The sequence below is a fragment of the Triturus cristatus genome, chromosome 9 (assembly GCF_964204655.1).
Source record: "Triturus cristatus chromosome 9, aTriCri1.1, whole genome shotgun sequence".
Taxonomy (NCBI): Eukaryota; Metazoa; Chordata; class Amphibia; order Caudata; family Salamandridae; genus Triturus; species Triturus cristatus.
In genome coordinates, this window is record NC_140592.1 from 854,689,126 (window position 1) to 854,710,054 (window position 20,929).

The window sequence follows — 20,929 nt, forward strand, 5'->3', positions numbered from 1 at the left end:
TGGTAGAAACGATTCATTGTACTATAGATTGAAGCTCAGAATCACAACCCAGATCCTGTGACCCAATGAGCTGTGAAACCCAACAGACCATTAGGGATTTCTCAACACACTCTAACAATACTCCCTTAGTGACAGTATTGTGTTCCAACTGTTGGGAAGAGTTATCACATCTATACCCAGAGAACCTATTAGAATTATATATGTATATAGGGGATACACAACGGGCAACAGTGTAATAGGCCCTTATTGTCACAGAGGTTCTGGCGACATCATACACAACAAGGCAGAGTGGTTTTTAAATGTCACCAAAACCATAAGATGGCAAAATAGGACTATATTACACATGGTGCTGTTATGTATTTTTTAGATTACAAATTTATTCTGGAATAGCTTGCTTAAAAAGCCTGTTTTCTTCAAAGTACAGCTAACAACGGCAATTGATTGGAATATGAGTACTAAGAATGTGATTACCTTTCTTGAATAACATGACAATAACATAATGGGTTATTCCGACTGTCAGTGAATTTAGGCGCTTCTGTGGCTGCAGCACTTACCATATAGTTATTGATTTACCGCATTTGCCATATATTTTGCAACATTTGCAGATTTCACCAAAAATGTTGTTTCTACATCAAATGGATACAAATAATACTAACAGAGAATGTGTAGTATAATTTGCATTTTTACAGGCCCAGCTTAGAAAACCTTGTCACATAATTTGTTCCTCATAATCCTAGTATCCCCGATAATGTTAAAGCTCTGCAGAGTGGTTTGGGAGCTATCATTGTGATGATAAAATCCGTATTTTATTGGCAAATGTGAAAAATGTCCAAAACTTCACGTTTCCCTGTGAAATATGCGTTTTCTACCCCTGCATTTCTGCATTTTGTGCAATGTAAACATAAAAACAGTATATATATATATATGTGTGTATGTATATATATATATATATATATATATATATATATATATATATATATATATATATATATATATATATATATATATATATATATATATATATATATATATATATATATATATATATAATGTTTTTACTGCACAAAATGCATTGCTATAAAACACACATTTCATAGGGAACTATATATATATATATATTACCTACTGGCAGTCGCCAGTAGGTAGTTATAGTTAGGACCCTGTTTCCATAGGAAAACCGCAACATTCTATTTGGAATAACTTTGGCGCCGGTCGACGAATCCTCGCGAAATTTTCAAAACTAATGGGGCGCTACGCTCCGCTCCTACCCTGAAAGTCTCGGGGGGATTCGTCAAGCGGGGGCTGAGAAAAAAGGGGGGGTCCCAAAACGCGTTTTTCCCATGCATTTTTCCATAGGACCTTTAGACACAGCTACAGCCCGAACGGCTGAACAGAGTTACTTGAAATTTGGCAGAGAGGTAGTCTACAGGTCAAGGAAGTGCCTTTTGTAGGTCTGGTGTAAATCTGTTCAGTAGTTCCTGAGAAAATAGCATTTAAATCAATATATATATCTGTGGCAGCTTACGGTGCGCTTACCGTGCGCTTACGGTAAGCTTACCGTACGCGTACGGTGCCGTGCGCGAGCGCGATTCTGATTGGCTGTTAGATCTTAGTAAACATTCGAATCGGTCGAAACCAGGAAGCGGCGGCCGCCATTTTCTCTCTCGCACTCTGAGGGGGGGAGGAAAATCAAAGGTGGAAAACATTTAAAGGGGCTGGTTAGACAGCTCCTAACCACCTAGCCTTGATTAAGGTGTCCCAAAAGAACCCCCAAGGTAAAAAATGCAATTTTAATTTTTTTCGAAAAAACGGCGATTATGCTTACCGTACGCGTACGGTAAAAAATAATTATAAAAAAAAAATTATCCACATTTTCCCCCACCCCGTGTGCAAATGGTGCCCGAAGGTCACCATTTGTGCATGGCATAGTAGATTAAATGAACATTTAATATTTAACATTTCACAACGAAGCGCATAATATGTCCTCCGTGTGCGGACGGTGCGCGAAGCGCATCGTGCGTACATCCCCGTTATAGTTAGTGCAGGCAACTATAACTCACGCGACCGCAATCCTCTGCTGATGACATATGTGTCTTTATGAAAAAAAAATATTTGTAATATATGTATAGCTAAAATTTAATGGAAGAAGACACAGGCAAATAAGTGTCTAAATACAGTATTAGCATCAGCAGAGGATTGCGGTCGCGTGAGTTATAGTTGCCTGCACTAACTATAACGGGGGAATTTCATTGGTTTTTTATGAGTAAAATGTCCAGCTAACTAGAACATGTGTGAAATCTATGGTTTTTTCATTGAATATATATATATATATACACATGTATATAAATACATTCACACACAAATATATAGATATAAAATAAGGGGAGCATGGAGGAAGTGCCTTGTGTTGTGCACTTTACCTCCTCAAAGCCCTATCCCTACTAGAGTACAAAAAAAAACGTTTCGTCAAGCTTGTGTCTGAAAATCAAACAAAAATTGCCATACCTCAGTACTAGCAGTAAACGTCTCCTTTTTGAGAGACTAATATTTTATTCAAAAGCCCAGGCCTAGTTGGATGTTATCCTAGACCCCTCCAATTCCATTTTGATAGGGTCTCACTTCTTCCCCATTTTATTGACCCCTGACTGACCAAACGATTCACAAATATTATGCTGTGTCCAACTCTTGTGGTGCTGCAGGGTTTACTCCTGAAATTGGCTGGGAAACTATGAGTAACACACGAATAATTCACACCTACTCACTGCAAACTCTTTGTGAATCAGGCTTATTTTGTTTGAGTCTTTGCAGCGAAAGTTATTAAACTGAGTCTCGACCAATATGATTGACCTGGGTACACCTATCTTTGTTTCTCTTTTCTTTCAAAGCCATGTATAGGGATACAGGATATCCACCCCTGCGGGTTTCCCTGCGTTTCTGTTACTTTCTTCTCTTTCTCTGGGAGCTCAGGCAGTGGAAGGCGCAGCATTGGCATTGGAGACCCGGGTTGTTCGTCCAGGTCTGAGTATTTATCCGTGCTTGACTCAGAAGTCATAAACTCCTGCTGTTTCATTGTGCCCAACAGCCTATATTCATTGTGTGCTACGTAATATTTCCTGCCAAAAGTATGCGACTATTGGCATACTCCAATTTATTACGCACAAACTTTCGCTTCTTTTTTAATTTTATCTTCTCTTCATATTTATTTATTCGTGGTTCCATATTTTTTTTCAACATTTTGATTTCATCCTGTGATTGGTGTGCATCAAGATATTCCTTGAGTTTTTTTTATTTCATCACAAATCTGATCCACCTCGAGTATGGCATATTTAGCTACGAGTTCCAGCATCGTTTTGCATGTGGGCGCCGTTATCTACGACCATTCCTCCAAGAGTTTGGTGCAAGTCCTGGTATGATGGTGTGATTAAAATCCTTAAACCACGTGGGACTCTGCCCACTTCAACATAATTTGTCAACGAAATCACTTCAAAATGAGGTTTACCTCTTTTTTTTTTACAAAGTTTCTCATATTGCACCAGATGTTGCTTTAAAGTTTTTTCAGACTCTGTGCTGCTGCCGGATATGTAATCCACATTAGTTCCCAAATTCTCATTTTCATCAAACAGTTTACGAGCTACTTCCAATTTCTTGTTAATTGTATCTGACATGACTGCTCTCAGATAACTTCCCAAAAAAGTGCAACAAAGTTTCACAAACACATTCCTTGTCGTCTGGTAATGATACGCCCCTGCCACCCTCCAAGCACTGTGAAGATCGTCTGGGTGGGAATTAGCCAACCTGCCATGCCCCTTCCGATACACAGTAGCAGACGATCAACCTGCCACTCATCCGGCTGCTGCCAGCGATCAAAGTCAATCAGGTTACTCCTATGCGGCGGCGGGAACTGAATCCATCGCGTAGTGGGTGGCGCTTCTTCTGCAAATACCAGTCCCATCCACCTCGCGGGGTCGGTGCAGAGCAGTGGGTGCGGAAACCCACAAATAATCAAAGGAAGTTGGGTCGCGTCCCGTCTCTGGCAACAACTAAACGATCGCAATACGAGATGTGTTTTAGACAAAGCTTGTTTTGGTGACATGTTTTGATCTTGCGGCCTTCGTCATGTCCCACAAACCACTTCTCGTGCACCATCACCTTTAAATACATATAGTAAACCATAGACATAGGAAACATACGTACTCATGGTGTCTGTCACAACACTTTTTTGGTTTTGACATTTTCTATAATTTACTTCAGTTTCAATGCCAATAAATTAACAAGGGGTGGGGGGGGAGAGGGAGGGAGGGTGAAACAAAGACATACATGCCAACATTTTAGAAGAGGAAAGTGGCGGATTCACAAAAAATAATCGTGACACTGTATTTCTCCCATCTACTTATGGTATCGGGTCTATTGTTACATATGGGGCTTGAAACTGTGCTGCTACAGGATCGGATACGAGAAATGCAAATATGCATTTTTCTCCCTTTTCTGTCACGAGCACGGATAAAGCACTATGGCAGGCAGAGGGAGTGTGACAAAGGAGCAGGTAAGGAGCAGGTTACTGGCAGTGCACACTCCGAATCACACAAGACAAGTTCCTGTTGCCAGAAGCCTGCTGTGGAATGCGGTTTCTAGATGTAGGGATTGGGAGGCGGGAGACTAGCCTTGAAATCTGTATTATCCCACCTGAATCAGGAGGGTTGGCATGTATGCAAAGAAATACAGATTAGATCTCCTGTTTGTCACCACGTTCAAGTACAACAATAATTTTAAACAAATATATATGTAACAAAATACACTCCAAGTGTATTTTTCTGTTTTTAACCTCACGTCCATCTCTTGTGGTGCTCCAGAGTTTCAGGGGCGGCTCCTCCATTAGGGCGGGGGAGCGTCACCCCACTGCTTTCTCGCAGTGCGAGAAGCAGGAACATAAAATGGTAAAACCACCATTTTATGTTTCTGCTTCTCGCACTGTGAGAAAGCAGAAGGGTTTGGTTGGGGGTGGGCGGGTCTGCTTGAGGGCAGGGGCGCAGTGACTAGCCCAATGCTGCGGGCCCTGACTGTTTGGTCGGCCCTCTGGGTCCAACCAAATCAGTCATGCGCACTCTCCCAATGGCCTCTCCAAAGGCGCCTGGCTGGGCCCCATGCCCGCCATTGCAGTGTTGTGATTGGCTTAGGGAAGGGGAGGCTGCCTGCTTCCTGTACCACGGTACCCGGCCAGGAGCTGAGACGGCGCGGGACCCGGGAAAACTTTTTTCTTTTTAAATGAAATTGACCACCCCGCGCGACCCTAACCCGGCGAGTCATGCCGGCCGCGACTGCAGAGTTTACTCCTGAAATTCACTGGGAAACCATGAGCAACGCATGAATAATTCGCTGCTGCTCACTGCAAACTCTTTGTAAATCGGGTTTATTTTATTTGAAACTTTGCAGCTAAAGTTATTAAACTGAGGCTCGCCCAGTATGATTGACCTGGGTACACCTAAACCCATCTCCGTCTCTTTTTTCTTTCAAAGCCATGTTTAAAGATACAGACCTTTCAACCTCCAAACAATATAGTGTTAGGAGGCAACTCAGAAGGGGAAGTACCTTAAGCCCTTTACCACTCCAGCCATGAGCATGCTACTGAGAGCAGGGGACCATTCAGAGGGACAGGTCAGTGCAGAAGAGCTGCTCTAATCCTCCTAAAAACAAACAAACATGAGCTTCCAAAACTGCCAGGGATGTTTTTAGGGAAGTTGCCAAACCCATAAGGAGATCATCTGTACTCAGTCTCCACACAATGAGTTGGGAACTCGCTGTCTGCAGTTGTTTCTGGTGCACATCTTTTACCATGTGAGAACAGCTAGTGACCGGGGGACCATGTGGAAGGAGCTGATATCATTTGACATACTGTGGCCTTGTGTGAGTTGGCAGGTCTGCAGATTACTCCAAAAGAGAACAGTGATAAAGTTGGCAACATTGTATAGACAGAACGATTTATCGCACTGATTGGAATTACAGTGAAAATAATTATCTCTACTTTATAAGTAGCTGCTTCATAGCCTGCACTGGCTCCCCATTAAAGAGCGAGTGGAATTTAAGAGCCTATGCACGGCCCATAAGGCAATTTATGGCCAGGCTCCCGCTTATATTGCAGATCGTTTGGTTGTGTATAGCCCAGTGAGAACACTTAGATCTTCAGATTCTCAGCTACTGGTCTGCCCCCGTTACAAATTAGTAACCAAGGGAGGCAGAGCCTTCTCTGTGTTAGTCCCTCAGCTATGGAACACGCTGCCTGAGATGCTGCGCAGGGAAGGGAACCTCCTGCGGTTTAGGAAGATGCTAAAAACACTGATGTTTAGAAGGATTCTGAGTGTCAGCTAGACCAGGGAGTGTTTTTCCTGCAATGTCTGCCAAGCTTATTGTTGTAACTAGAGATTTCGAGCGCCTAGAGACCTGCAGGTGATTGGGCGCGATATAAATCCAAAATAACAATAACAATAACAATAAGTATCCATTACTTAATTTACAGCGAGAATGGTCAATCGAGTCTTTATGATACAGCAGCATGTGCAGGCCCTTTTCTGCAAACCTTTTAAATATTTTTTGGCATTAAGATGTCACAATCATAAAACAATTCGTGCCTTTCCAAGTTATTCCTGCACAATGAGAAAATACATAGATACTTGTCTAAGACTACACCATTATCTTAATCTGATGAAAGTGGCCACCTTACCTTACATAACGAGGGATGTAAGGAATGGTAAGTAACGTAGTCCAGCTTTGGCATTACTAATCTGGAGCAGCACTTTGTATACAAACAAATTGCTAAAAGGTATATTTAGCGAGTTGTACAATCAATCAACTTTTTTTGACGTCTAGGAGGGAAAAGCGAGTCAAAAGACATGAGACAAACCTTGGGATGTCTCACTCGAGTAGGGTCAGAAACACTGTGGGAACCTTTGTTGTGGCTTTGGTGCAAAGTCTTACCTCACTTCTCAAAAGTGTTTTAACACTACATTTATGAGGACAATTAACAACAACAGACGGACACTCCATTTCTTCATGTTTCTGAAAAAAAAAAAAAATCTGCATTATTAACAGTTCATGAATAATTCGAGCTAAAGATCTAATTTGTTACACAAAATAAAAGTGTAAATATTAAAAGTCTACATTTTATAAATATAAACACATTGAAAATACGAGCATCTAGAATTATTGCTTTGGATTAACACATTTAAGCGAAAATACTAAGAGGTCCATTACGAAAGTCCGCCCGCCACCGCAACGGCAAACGGGACCGCCCGCAAGAGGTGCGGCGGTCCCACCATGGCAATCAGGATGCATCCCGCATTATTAACATTGCGGCGGGTGGTGCCCGCCGCAATGTCAATAATGCATGTTGTACATTGGCATGCACAACGTGACAGGCACCGCGCGGTGCCTGCCACCTTGTCCATGCCAATGTTGGGGGATATCATAGGTACCCCCCAAGTGCAGCCCCCCACCCCCCTGGGGGCCAGCAACGGGCCCCCAAAGCGAAATCCGCATGCCTTTCCATGGCTGAGTGTCCGCTATGGAAAGGCATTGAAAATGCAACATACTAATATGGATGGCAGTGCCTGCAAGGAACTGCCACATATTATGGGACTTTTCCGCCCGGTAGACGGGGGGGGGGGGGTAAAAGGCCATCCGGCGGCGTGTGTTGGCAGGCGAATCGTCATCGCTGGTTGCGTGGTGGCGATCTGCCCGCCATGCTAATGGGCCCCTAAGTTTGTTTGCTTGCTTTATGTAAAGTCTAAAGCAGTGGGACTGGTTTAAGAAACAATTAGTGCTACCATGGGCTGCTCCTGCAGACCATATCACTGTTTCTGTAGCCAATAATAACTCATGGATAAGCACTAGCAAACCCAGTAGGTCTCTCACCCTAAAAAGGCTGAGCTATTGGTTTTGACAATGCTCGATTGCATTGGCATTATATATATATACACACACATACATACATATTGGGGAGTGTGACCAGGGATCAACGGACAAATGTGGAGGGGCAGGATAGCAAGTAGAAATTAACGGGGTGCTTGATACATAATATTTTAAAAAGTGTCATATAAAAAAAACGAAAGTGAAACAGGATAGCAATGGGCAGTGGAGAACGTCAAAAGAGAAAGCAGCGGGATGAGGAGGTGAAGAGGAAAATGCGGATGGGGGAGAAACCAATGAAAAAGACTAACTACGACCGGAGTGTTAAAAGGGAAAGAACAACAGTCCCTCAAGACAGTAGTGGAACAATACAATTCATCCAAATCAAGGTAAAGAAGAACAGCTTCAGGCCGGGACAAATACAAGAAGAGGGAGGAAAGGCCATCTAATAAGGAACAGAGAATTGAGATACACAGGAAAGCCGTCCAGTCATGAGCAAGGGGCTGATCAAAAGCCACTTTTAGTATAGTTCTCCAACAACAGACAGCTTTGTAGGCAAAACCTAGAAAACAATTAATTTGAATGAGGTGCTTCAACAATCAAATTAATAAAAACTAAGAAATAGATAAAGTAATAGACAAAATGTTTGGAAAATAATAAGAGTGAAAGGGAATGTTGGTTCACAGTTAGCATACATGACGGAAGGAAGGGGCGGGAGCAAAGGGACCAGGAGGGAGAGGAAGCACGGCGCAAAAGGGGAGACTGGGACATTGATTTAATATTAAAAGCACGATTACCGCCAAAACACAGTTCAAACTAATTGGTTTTTTAAAAATAACATTTTAAATGGAAAAACAGATTTTCCAAACAATTCCTTTCTACCATTCGTTTTGAACCAGATGTTTTCGAACTACGTGAATTATACTAATTAAACAGCTTTTGTGTGCCCAGCTTGGATAGCCAGTTGTAATAAGAGTTGTCATTTTCAAACTTTTTTTCTGGAGAGAAACTTGCATGTACTTATTATAAACTTGTTGAGAAGTCAAAGTCAAAATAGAATCTGAATATCCGGTCATTCAAGATGCAAAGATATCGTATTTATTGAATGTGTTTCAACAACACATGCTGTACACACAGCAACAGGAACACATTACTTAACTTCATTTACAGACTGGATGCTAAACCGATAGAGTCTGATCCAAGTTGTAGGGTTTAAGGATTAGGATATTGAGGCAGTATACAAACAACAAATTCAAGTAACCTATGTACATATTTACATAAAGGACGTGTTAAGGTTAAAGTTATGTTAATTAAATTTGTGTCGCGCGCAGATACTAGAAAGTGTCCCGGCGCGTCAACAAAGGGGGGCCATAGTCAGGTATTATGCGAAAAGATGTGTTTTCAGGTTCTTCTTGAAAATCAGCGGGTCTTGAGTAAGCCGCAGGGGGAAAGGAAGGGCATTCCATGCCACCGCCGCCTTCCAGGCAAAAGAGCTGCCTCCCAGCCTCTTACATTTAAAGCGCGGGACCTGAGCGAAACGCTGAAACGTGGATCGCAACTGTCGCGAGGGGGCATAAAAAGAAAGCCGTTTTTGTAGGTAGGTAGGGCCAAGACCATGCAGAGCACGGTGGGTCATGACTAAAACTTTGAATTTGATCCGCACGTCCGCTCTTCCTGGAAGGAATCTCGAGAAGAAGTCTGGCTGCCGCATTTTGGACTACCTGTAACTTTTTTAGCAGATAGCCCGGAATGCCTGCCAGAAGGGCGTTGGCAGAGTCCAATCGAGACAGAATGAGGGCGCAAATGACCGTTTCTTTTGCCGCCCTGGGCAGGAGAGGAAGACATTTCCTTAAGGTTTTCAAAAGGCCAAAACATGTCCCCGCAAGTTTCTTGATATGAGTGGAGAAAGACAGGTTCTCCTCAAACCACGCCCCCGGGTTTTTGGTGGGCAGCCTGTAGAGGTGGGTAGGGGGAACTCCGGCGGCCAGAGAGTTTCCTTAAAATGAGGAGGGAATTTACAAATAGGAGGATCTCTGACTTCTCCTCGTTACACTTCAATTGTGCACCAGCTAACCATTTAAAAATGGAGGACAAACAGTGTTGAACCGAGGATACAGAGTCCCCATTCCTATCCCAGGTGAAAAGAGTGTCATCAGCATAGGCCATAACCTTAGGCCCAAGACCCTCTGCCAGATACACGAGGGGTGTAACATAAATATTAAAGAGAAGGGGGCTAAGGGAGGACCCCTGAGAACACCGGTGGTCGCAGGCCAGGGAGCAGAGGAGGAGGGGGAAGCCAGATCTGGTGGACCCGTCCTTTCAAGAAGGACCTAGGCCAACCCCAGGCGGCACCCGAAACCCCAATCTCAGCCAGGCGAGAGAGGAGGAGAGCGTGAAGGACCGTATCGAACGCCGCCGCAGGTCAAGCAAAATCAATGCAGCCCTCCCGCCAGCATCCAGGCACTCCTGTATTGCCCCGAGACCTCCACCAGGGCCGATTCGGTGCTGTAAGATGCCCTAAACCCTGACTGGGTTGGGTGCAGCAAGCCCTCCCTCTCCACAAACTCAGTGATAGTGATATAAAACTGCAGTCTTAACGATCCATTAGAAAATAATTAATACAGTACAACTCCCCACATAGCTAATTCCTTCAGCTGTCTTATAAAATTATATTAAAAAGAGTTTACAGAAAGGCATCATTAATAGACAAAGGCATCGAATGACTTACAAATCTGCATGAAAATCAGATCATGTTTTAGCTCAAGAGGTAAGTTGTTCAAACTCGTCAAAACACATTAAAACAAGCTGCAGGCTTGTCGAAGCACTGCAAATATGGCACAGAGGACAAAAGGAATCAACTGGCAAAGAAAGGTTAATGGTTGTGAAGGGTGTGTAAGCACCAGAGAATATGGAAGGGGTGGGCTCTACGCACGTGCATATCCACAGATCAGTTTCAGAAAACGTTTGATGAGGAAAGGGCAGGATTTTGAGGGTGCAGTGGAGGAAAGATTTGATGTTGGTTAGTTCACAACAATAGACTATTTCCGTCCTTTCGACAAAGGAAATATAAATTTGTGTGAGTAAAACTCATCAGTTATGTCAGCACATGTACCATAAAGTGTTGTCACGTTCAGGAAGAAATGTATAAATGTAATTCAATAAATAAACGAGTACAAGTTCAACCAAAGAAAGCCTGCATTTTAGCTATACACCAGTCAACTTCCCCGTTCAAATGCCTATTAAGGCTCTTCTATGCCTATATGCTGAATGCTCCAATATTTTTTTGTTTGTTCTTCCATATTAAGTGTTCCTTCGTTTGCCTTAAATATTGGAGAAGAATACGTTTTAAGTTCACAAACACCACCATTTCTGTCATCCTCAGAACTCCTGTAAATAAAATTCACCGTCTCTACAAATGCCAATGGAGATTAAAAAAAGACAGATCGAAAAACATTTCTGCAAAAAAAAAAAAAAGTCCAAAAGTGCTTCCCTAGAATACTCTTCGAACGCTGGTGGTACTTCTGGCAAGCCATTATCCATCAGTGGTAGTCACTTCAGCGCATTTTATACACTGCCTGCAAAGGGGAGGTAGACAGACTGGCAGACAGAGTGGAGACTAGAGAGCAATAACATTACTCCAAAGAGGGCATCCCAGCATGCTGACTCCATTAGGCAAGCACATAGCAATGCCTGAGCTCAGACAAGCCGCACTCCACCCGTCTCAAAAATAAATCCCGGCATCCTCCTTTTAGCATGGAGGCCTACACAGAGGGCCCCCTGCATATAAGTGGCGGCATCTAACTTTAGGGATGTACTTAGGAAACATCTCAATTTCTGAGGAAGGCAAAAAAGGGTATGATATGTAGTTACACATCCGCTTCATGCTAAGGGAACACGCTAGGACTTTTAGGCTGTAACAGGAACCTACTTCAAAGCAGTACTTCATCCCAAGCAATGCGCTTCCATGGTGTGCTTGTTTTAACCATGGCCACATAACACGTGAAGTGGAGCAGTGATTAGGTGCAGTGAGTTCCTGGTCTGCCTCACACAGTAGTATGGATATCAATAAGCCCAATTTCAGGACGGTGGCTCTCAACTAGTCTTGCTTTTTTAGCCAACTACACAAAGGACTCATTCAAAGTATCCCGGCAATTGGGTGGGACTACCGCACCTGGCAAACACCAACACTGCAGAGTACAATATTTACTGGGCATGGTACTACCCACCCATTCTGAGCTGTGCAGGTTAAACTGAGGCACAGTTTGCGGCACCCCAATCTGTGCACCCGATTACCACAGGTTTTGCAACATTCTTCTTTAAACAGTTTGCTCTAGGTTTATCCTGCAGAAATGTGCCTGGGAAAAACTGCAGATGTGCTGTAAATGCCGCACAACTCAGAATCCAGATTCAGTCACAAAATCCAGATAAACACAGCACTTGGAATGAGGACTTATGCATGCCGGGACCATTTATGCCCATGCTGCTGACAGAAAACCTGGGAATGGCTGAAAGATACCCTCATGGCATGCTACACGTTAACTACTTGCACCATCACCTTGAGAAAATCATGACATTTGTCCACACACAATGGCTGGATTGTGTCATACCAGTCTTATTAACCCCTTCGGTGCTCATGACGGAATGGTTCCGTCATGACCCACGGTTGAGCTGTGCTCATGACGGAACCATTCCGTCATGACCACGCCCGCGCAAGATTCCGTCAGCACAGCGGCGGAATCTGCGCAGCATCGAAGGGGTTAATAATGCATTATGGCATAACTCGCCCCATGATAAATGCATTAAAATTACAAATGTTTATGAGTGGAATGCATATAAAACGATTAGCTTTTGGCAATCACGTTGAGTGCATACCAGTCCATCGTTTTATTTACCACTGCAGAAGGGGAGCAACCATATGCAAACACCCTCGGCCCAACTACAATAGGAGCAGCCAAGCCTGAACTGCGAGACCATGATACATACAGACATTTTTATCAAAGGAACTACGTGAGTCCCAACAGTAAATAACCACCAGAAAGAGCAGACAACAGTCTTGGACATGGTCTGTCTAGAGTAGACATTGTTAAAAATCATCTAAAACTGCAAAGCCAACAAAACAAGTTGGCTAGTAATTGCATGAAAGAGTAGCCAACTCTGAAACCACTCAACTGGAACCAGGGGGCAGTCAGGATTCAATTAAATGTCCACCACGCAATGCATGAAGCCTTATGCAATCATAGACCAGGATACCTACAGAAATTGTCACTCTACTATGCACCATCTTTAAACGTACACTCAACGACTGCACATCCACAAAACCAACAGATTCATGTGAAAATAGAGAGGAAGATCACCAGGAGTCCAGGGTTTCAGGTAATGACATGCCCTAATCCAAGTCTAAAGGTCGAACCAAACCACTTGCAAGTCAGAAATTGCATGACAACTGGATTTTCCCAATTTGACTACAAATAAACGTGAATTGAATTCTTTGCAGATCATGACTAGACACCGAAGAATATCAGAATTCTAACCTTCCACTACCAGAGAGAGCACACAAACTCTGATACAATACCACAGTGCTCTGAAGTGACAGGAAGGAGATATATATAGCATTTTATAAAGCTACAAACTAATTAACTACATGAATGAGCATTGATAAAGTCAACAGTCCAATCCACTTGTGTTTATTGTGACAATTTGAGTTCTTAGTGGAAAGTTCTCGAACATGGGGTATCCAGATGTGCTTTATGTTTTGAATGTTTAAGAAATTGATTGCACTCGAGGCCCCTTCTCAGGCCTTGAGGGCCCAGACCCTTCACTGTCTCCCCGTGGGTGACGTCTGGGAAGCCAACCCCACAGCGACTGCGCGGTGGCCTGCACACCCTAGCCCGCTTTTCCTGGCGGTTCCTGTGGAGCCAATACTGTTTTGGGCGGAAGATAGCCCACAGAAGCGGCAATCTTGTCCTTCAGCGAGGCAGACAGACACCCTCGACAGCACATCCTCAGACCCTACAACGAGAAGGAAGGAGAGTCAAAAGCTGGTCCAGGGGGAGAGTGGGACCGGACATTTTGGACCCTGGGGGCCCAGGCGGCCGCGATTTGGGGTGCTGAGGACGGCAATGACATCCAGTCAGAGGGCGCACACCTCTACCCCTGCTCTCAGGGGTGCCTAAATACACCTTGCCCTGGCCATCAATAATAGGATAACTCGGGGCCACTCCCCATGAATATCGGTGGTGTGGGAGGCAGAGTAGTAGACGGCAGCGGTTCTACCTGTTTCACTCTGCACCTCGACGCTCCGGCGTCACGAGGTTGGAGACCTAGGAAACCCGACAGGCCGGCAGGGGACCCTTCTTCCCAGTGCTGGCGGCGGCGAGTACTGGGACCACCCGTGAAACTATTGATCATATTGGTGGCGCTCCATCGCCGCGATGGCAAGCGGGAAGGGGTCCAAAACGCCGGCACAGAATAAACTTGCCAAATTTGCTTGGTCCAAAGCGAAAGACACCAAGGATGCCGCCTCGCATAGACTCAGTGAACATTGAAGTATCCCTCCTCAGGGCTGACCTCAGGAAAATGGACTCCAGGGTGAAGGAGGTGGAGGAAGCCATGGCCGGGCTGGGTAAAGACACTGCCCAGCTTAAGCTGTAAGTGGGCCAACTGCAGGACCAACAGAGCAAGCTGGAGGTGCTACTCGATGATTATGAAGGTAGGGCCCGTAGAAACAACGTACGTATTTTGGGCATTCCGGAGCGGGCGGTGGGACCAGCGACTGATCTGTTTGTTGAAAACCTGATACTGAAGCAGTTGCAACCTGCCAGACTCTTGAAGTACTTCTCTATTGAACGCGCGCATCGAAAGCCCGGAGGAAGGCCCAGACCTGGGGCCCACCCGAGGCCGATTATAGCGCGAGTCTTCAACTTCCGCGATCGAGACATTATCCTCCAGGCATCACGCTCCAACCCGCCGCTCAAATTAGACTTTTTTCAGGATTTCACTACTAAGGTTCAAGCACAACGCCGCAGCTTCGTGGCAGTAAAACGGGGGCTGAGGGAGAAGGAGATCAAGTATGCGATGCTCTTTCCAGCAAAGTTCCGTATAGAAGTCCTCCTACGAAGAGGCATGGGACTTCTTGGAGGGTTGGCGGCGAGTGGAGAAGCCACACAGAGATTTCAACGGAGTTCCACGCTCTTACAGAATGGACAGCAACACAGAGCAGCGGGCAGCTCAGATCGGAAAGAACTGGATGCTACGACGAATGACTGAATAACGGACCTCTGTGAGCCTGTAAGGACTGGGGCATTGCAAGAGGTATTTTTTAGGCCGGTATCAAGGCCCATATGTTATTATTAGATCATCTCCGGTGGACTCCGCCGGGTGTGTAATTCGCCACTACTAAAGTAAGGTGTTAAACTTTCCTTAACTGGCAGCTTTCCTATTGCAGCTGCAGCCGGGGCTGGCTGTTAGTGTCCCTTAATAATGCTTATAATATGATTCCATTCCTATGTAGGGTGGTGGGGTAAGGCTGCACCCATGTTCCCTCTTTTATGATGGGTGGGGCGACAGGCACTCTGCCTTGTTGGGGAGTGGGTAGTTGTAGATACACTGGCAGGGGGGCAGGGGGTGGGAGGTTGGGGTAGATTCCACACCTAGTCTGCAGGGGGGGAAGGGAGGGGGGTTGTGGGGTTCACAGTTTTTGAATGTTGCAATTGTTGAATAAACAAGACAATCTGACATATATACAGAGGAAACAAGAAGTTATGCAGGGTCAAATGGGTACACATTGGGACAAAAGTGTTAAAATCCTGAGTTGGAATGTCAAAGGGCTCAGGGACAAGGTCAAGCACAGCGTCATCCTCCAGTATATCAAACGGCAAGCCCCCAACATCGTCCTTCTCCAAGAAACACACCTGGTGTGTAACTCCTGTAAGGCTCTAAATAGGTGGGGCTACAAACTAATGGCACATGCCGGCTTCACGAACAGTTCGAGGGGGGTTGGCATAATGGCGAGAAACTCCTTTCCATTTTCAGTAGAGTCCACATGGACAGACGATCGGGGCAGATATATTGGAGTCACTGGTTTATGGGAAGGGACCACACTGAAGCTCATATCTGTGTATGTGCCGCCTGGCCTCTATAGCACAAAATTCAAGGATTTGGGCTCGCTCCTCCTCTTGATCCCAGAAGGTCTCCAAGTAGTTGGGGCGATTTTAAGTCAGTAGCCTCGGGCACTCTGGACCGCCACCCTCCTCATGAGATTGGGCCTTCTTACTGATGGTTGCCTGACTTTATGGAAGCGCTGGGGATGGTGGATGGGTGGAGAACATACAACCCAGACAGAATCCAACACACCTTTCACTCCGGGGCCCACCATAGTCTCTCCCGCATAGATTATATTCTAGTCCCGGCTTCCCAGGTGGCTAATATCCAAGATATCAAACACTTGGCAAGAGGAATCTCCAACCATTCCCCGGTATGGGCGCAGATAGTCCTCAGCCAGGTGTGGGTGGGGAAAATTGCTCCTATCAATCCATGGTATCGACGAGATCCTGGGGTCCGTAAGGCATTACTTGAGTCCATAGATAATTATTTCCGGGAAAACGAGGGGTCGGTAGACTCCCCCCAGACCCTGTGGGAGGCATTTAAATCAGTCATCCGTGGCCAAGCACTATCGCAAATCGCTGGGATGAAAAAAGAAAGACAGAAAGAAATTATAGAAGCTGAGAATAACATCCTCCAAGTGGAGGAAGAGCTAGAAGCTGAGGTAACACATGAGAAACTCCACGCACTGCAACTCAAACGAGACGATTACAAAGCTTTAGCCATGGACAAGGCTAAAAATCTGGGGAGGGAAAAGTTGGGTAGACTATACGACCTGGGAGACAAAGCAGGAAAACTAATTGCGTGGCTCGACAAGAAGGAATGGGCTGGTAGGTTGGTGCCGGAGTTTGTAGGTACTGACGGCAAATCCCTGACTGACCCGCAAGACATTGTAAACCAATTTGCAACTCACTACAGCACTGTATACCGCAGCACAACGCCATTCCCTGAAGAGGACTCCCAGTCTCTGCTACAAGATACAGCGCTCCCTACCCTATCAGAGGGAGACCGTCACTTCCTGGAAGGGGAATTGACGAACCACGAAATAGCGCAAGCCATTAGGTCATTGCACTCAGGAAAAGCCCTTGGCCCTAATGGCATCCCCCTTGAGCTATATAAACTTAAACCCGACAAAATAGCCCCATATCTGCGGGCCATGTTTGAAGAAAGTAGGGACTTGGGTATCCTGCCAATGGATCAAAGAATGGCCAAATTAGTCACTATTTATAAGGAGGGCAAACCGAAGACGGACTTTTCCTCTTATAGGCCAATTTCCATACTCAATGCAGAACCCAAAAATCTCACCAAGCTTCTCGCAAATCGCCTCGTCAAGGTGATCGACGGCTTGGTCCATCCCGATCAGTCAGGGTCTATGCCGCACAGAAACACTGCCTTGAACTTGCGCAGAGTCCATGGGGTATTGGGAAGGGCAGCCACGATTCAGGACGCAGAAAAATACTCGAATCGTTAGATGTGACTTTGGCATTCGATACTATCGAAAGGTCTTATCTCTTCACAATCCTTGCAAAACTGGGATTTGGCCCGCGCTTCACTCAATGAGTGCGGCTCCTATATTCGGAACCCCTGGCAAAAGTTGTTGTTAACAATAGGAAATCTGACGTGTTCGGCCTGAGTCGAGGGGCCCTCTCTCCCCTCTCCTCTTCGCCCTTGCACTGGAGCCGCTCGCGGCATGGATCCGCAAAGACCCAGTGATACGCGGTCTGCGTTGGTCCCCTGAATGGGAGGACCGTATTTCTCTATACGCAGACGATATACTGCTGTATTTAGCATCCCCGAAAGCATCACTCATTGCAGTTCTGGACATCTTGGCGATATTTGGGAGATACTCTGGGTTTTCCATCAACTGGAATAAGTCCCTCCTATACGTCCTCAAAGGCGACCCACCTGTCCCGCCACGGGACTGCCCCATCCAAATTAGCACAGTGGACTTTACCTACCTGGGTATCTTGGTTTCCCTGGATCAGACACTCCGTTTCAATCGTAACCTTCTTCCACCACTACAAAGGTTGAAACGCGATATTGCCAGCAGGAAAACACTCCTGCTCTCACTTCTGGGAAGAGCAGCCCTCTTTAAAATGGTGTCCCTGCCGAGCTTCCTAAACACATTGCAGAACTCATTGAAACATCATACTTTAAAGAAATCGAGGGCCTGCAACAGGACTTATTGTGGGATGGGAATCTCCGGATAGCTTTAACCAAACTTATGCTGAACTGGTACGACGGGGGAATTAGTCTCCCTGACATCAAAAAATACTACTGGGCAGCTCACCTTGCAGCTATTAATCACGGCACTTATGGCCGCCCGGATGATCCGGGATATGCCATGGACAGGTGGCTCCTACCAGGAGGGAACTATACTCGAAACCCAAACATAGCTCCCTAACCGGGCCGACCAAACACTTGGTCCAGGTGTGGCATAACGCAAACAAATCACTGGTATGGGACCAAACACTCATGCTGGCCACCACTCTATGGGACTCGGAGAAGTTGGGCAACTTTTGGAGGACAAAAGGGTACGATAAATGGGACCTCATTGGGATTTCACGGATCAAGGATGTCTGGGTGAGAGGCGAAGTGATAACGTTCACCTCCTTGCAACAACAACATGACCTAGCTGACTCGGAATGCTTTAGATACACACAGATTCGCCATGCCCTACGATCACATATATCAACAGGTTCCTCCCCCCGGACTCCTCTTCACTTGAGGATCGACTGCTGGATGGTCACCTGCCCGAAAAAACTATATCTTTAACTTACAAGAAATTAATCAATAATATGGCTGTCCCTCTCCAACCACTCTGGGAAAAATGGGTGGGGGATGGCATTGAACTTGATGAGGAGTGGCAGGAGGCAGTGTCCTCCCCGAGGGTGGTGGCGATCTCGGCTAGACTCCGGTTAGTACAACTCAAAATTCTCAACAGAGTATGTATCACGGGACCCTGTTTGGTGTGCATGGCTAGAGCTGAGAGTGGAGACTGTAGACAACTATGCGGCCAAGTGGGCACATTCATGCCCATACTATGGGAATGCGATCGGATACAAACATATTGGCGTAAAATACACGACATTCTTAGCGAAGTACTCACATCTGTCCTCCGTCCGGAGATGCCTTCTCAACGTGTGGGAACCTACAGACCTCAACAACTATGCAAAGCAATGGGTCACACTGGGGTTAATGCTAGCAAAAAGGAATATTGCGCAACTGTGGCGAGCCCCGCAGCCACCTAGAGTAGAAGCATGGGAAGCAGGCCTAGATTGGTGTATGTATAGAGAAAAGACAGTATATGTGGCACGAGGCTGCCCTAGAAAGTGGTCGCGGGTATGGAGCCCCTGGAATGCCTACCGAAGGAATATTTGCAACCCACCGCATAGTATTGATCTGGACGAGGCCCCTACCCCATAAAATGTTTTCCCAATGTACTATTATGCAATGGTATCTGACAATATTTCTGCTACCCAGAAGGTTTAATTTGTTTCCTCTGTACTGCATATTTTGTCGATGAATGTTTAATAAAAGGAAATATAAAAAAGAATAAAAAAGAAATTGATTGCACAAAGTTGTGACTGGAGAGAATGGTATTGTTTGAGGCAGCCTCTGCAAAACAGAATGAAAGAGAGTGTATGTCTTGTTAATAGCAGTGGTGGTTCCTTCATATGAGCGGAGGAGTGCCCCTTCCCCACACTGCTACACAGAAAGCTGGAAAAATAAAATAGTAATCAAATGATTTTATTACCATTTTATTTTTCCAGCTTTCTGCTGAACAGAGCGTGAGGGCAGGGCGGGGCCAGTGCTTCATTGCTGCTGACTGGCAGCCATGAGGAGTGGTCCCTTCAGTTTAAAGAGCGTATGTTGATTTGGCCGACTAAGTTGCTACGGCCAGCCCGACATGCGCAATTCAGACTCTCCAACCCAGCTGTCTTAGACAGCTAGGTTGGAGAGCAGTCACAAACCTCCAGTGCCTTCAGGAGCGCTGAGACAGCCTCCTCTAGCCAATCCAGATGCTTCACTCATGCTGCTTAACAGCATGAGAGCAGCGTCTGGATTGGATAAGGTAGTTTGCTTTAGGTCATCACCTCGCTCGAAGGAGTTGGAGCTATGGACTGGAGAACATGAGGACGTGCTGCAGGCTACGGTAAGTGAAACTTAAATTTTGTACTTGTTAAAAAAGGTGCCTTCCTGACTCGCAATATATGTATATTGAGTGTGTTTGTGGGGGGGGGGTGCATGTGTGTGTGCATGTGTGTGTGCGTGTGCGTGTGCGCTTGACTGTGTGTCTCACCATTTTTGTATGTCACCAACTGCTACTGGTTAATAGTTGTACCTACAGATATATATTATTTTAATTAAAATGGCGACAATGGTTTTCACAGATAGTTAAAGTGTTTAATTCACAAAAGGTGAACAAACTACTTCCAAATGTACTCCTAGTACATGATTCGCAACATACAGGAAAGGAAAATGTGCCTGAGTTACAAAAGTAAACAGAAGTGAAATTTTGGTGCGCAAGTATGAGCTAAAGATGCAGTGCTTAGTTTGAGCAGGTGGGGATCGAAACATGTTAAACCAAGTTAGAGTCTGACCCAGAACAGAAAGTGGCATTTGAGCGCAAGTATGCTGCTCAGTCTGGACCGGGGATTTGGAAGGGGTATGTCATACTATCAGAGTGGATGCCTCTAAAACAAAGAACTCAGGGTGGGGGTAAGGAAGTTGGGCAGCGCGAAGTTAAGGAGATCGGCGTGTGAATATAATATAAATGGGCAGGGATTGTATGTTGGTGGTTGAAAAAGACAAGAGGTGGAACCAAAACTAGACAGCCTTGGAACTCACTGTATGTGGCAAAAAAAACCTGGCACAAACAACATATGCGGTGGGCATGGGGTGTGGTTCTGAACCCTATTTACACCCC

The 20,929-nt window shown here is 45.4% G+C and overlaps 1 protein-coding gene across 3 annotated transcripts in view; it reads right to left on the reverse strand.

Moving 5' to 3' along the window:
• Positions 1-20,929, reverse strand: part of TRAF3 (TNF receptor associated factor 3) — a 722,485-nt gene that overhangs the window by 121,391 nt on the left and 580,165 nt on the right. For all 3 annotated transcript variants that reach the window (XM_085626329.1, XM_085626331.1, XM_085626330.1), the window contains one exon: positions 6,970-7,050. In XM_085626329.1, the coding sequence (XP_085482455.1) occupies positions 6,970-7,050 (81 nt within the window). The remainder of the gene's footprint in view (positions 1-6,969; positions 7,051-20,929) is intronic.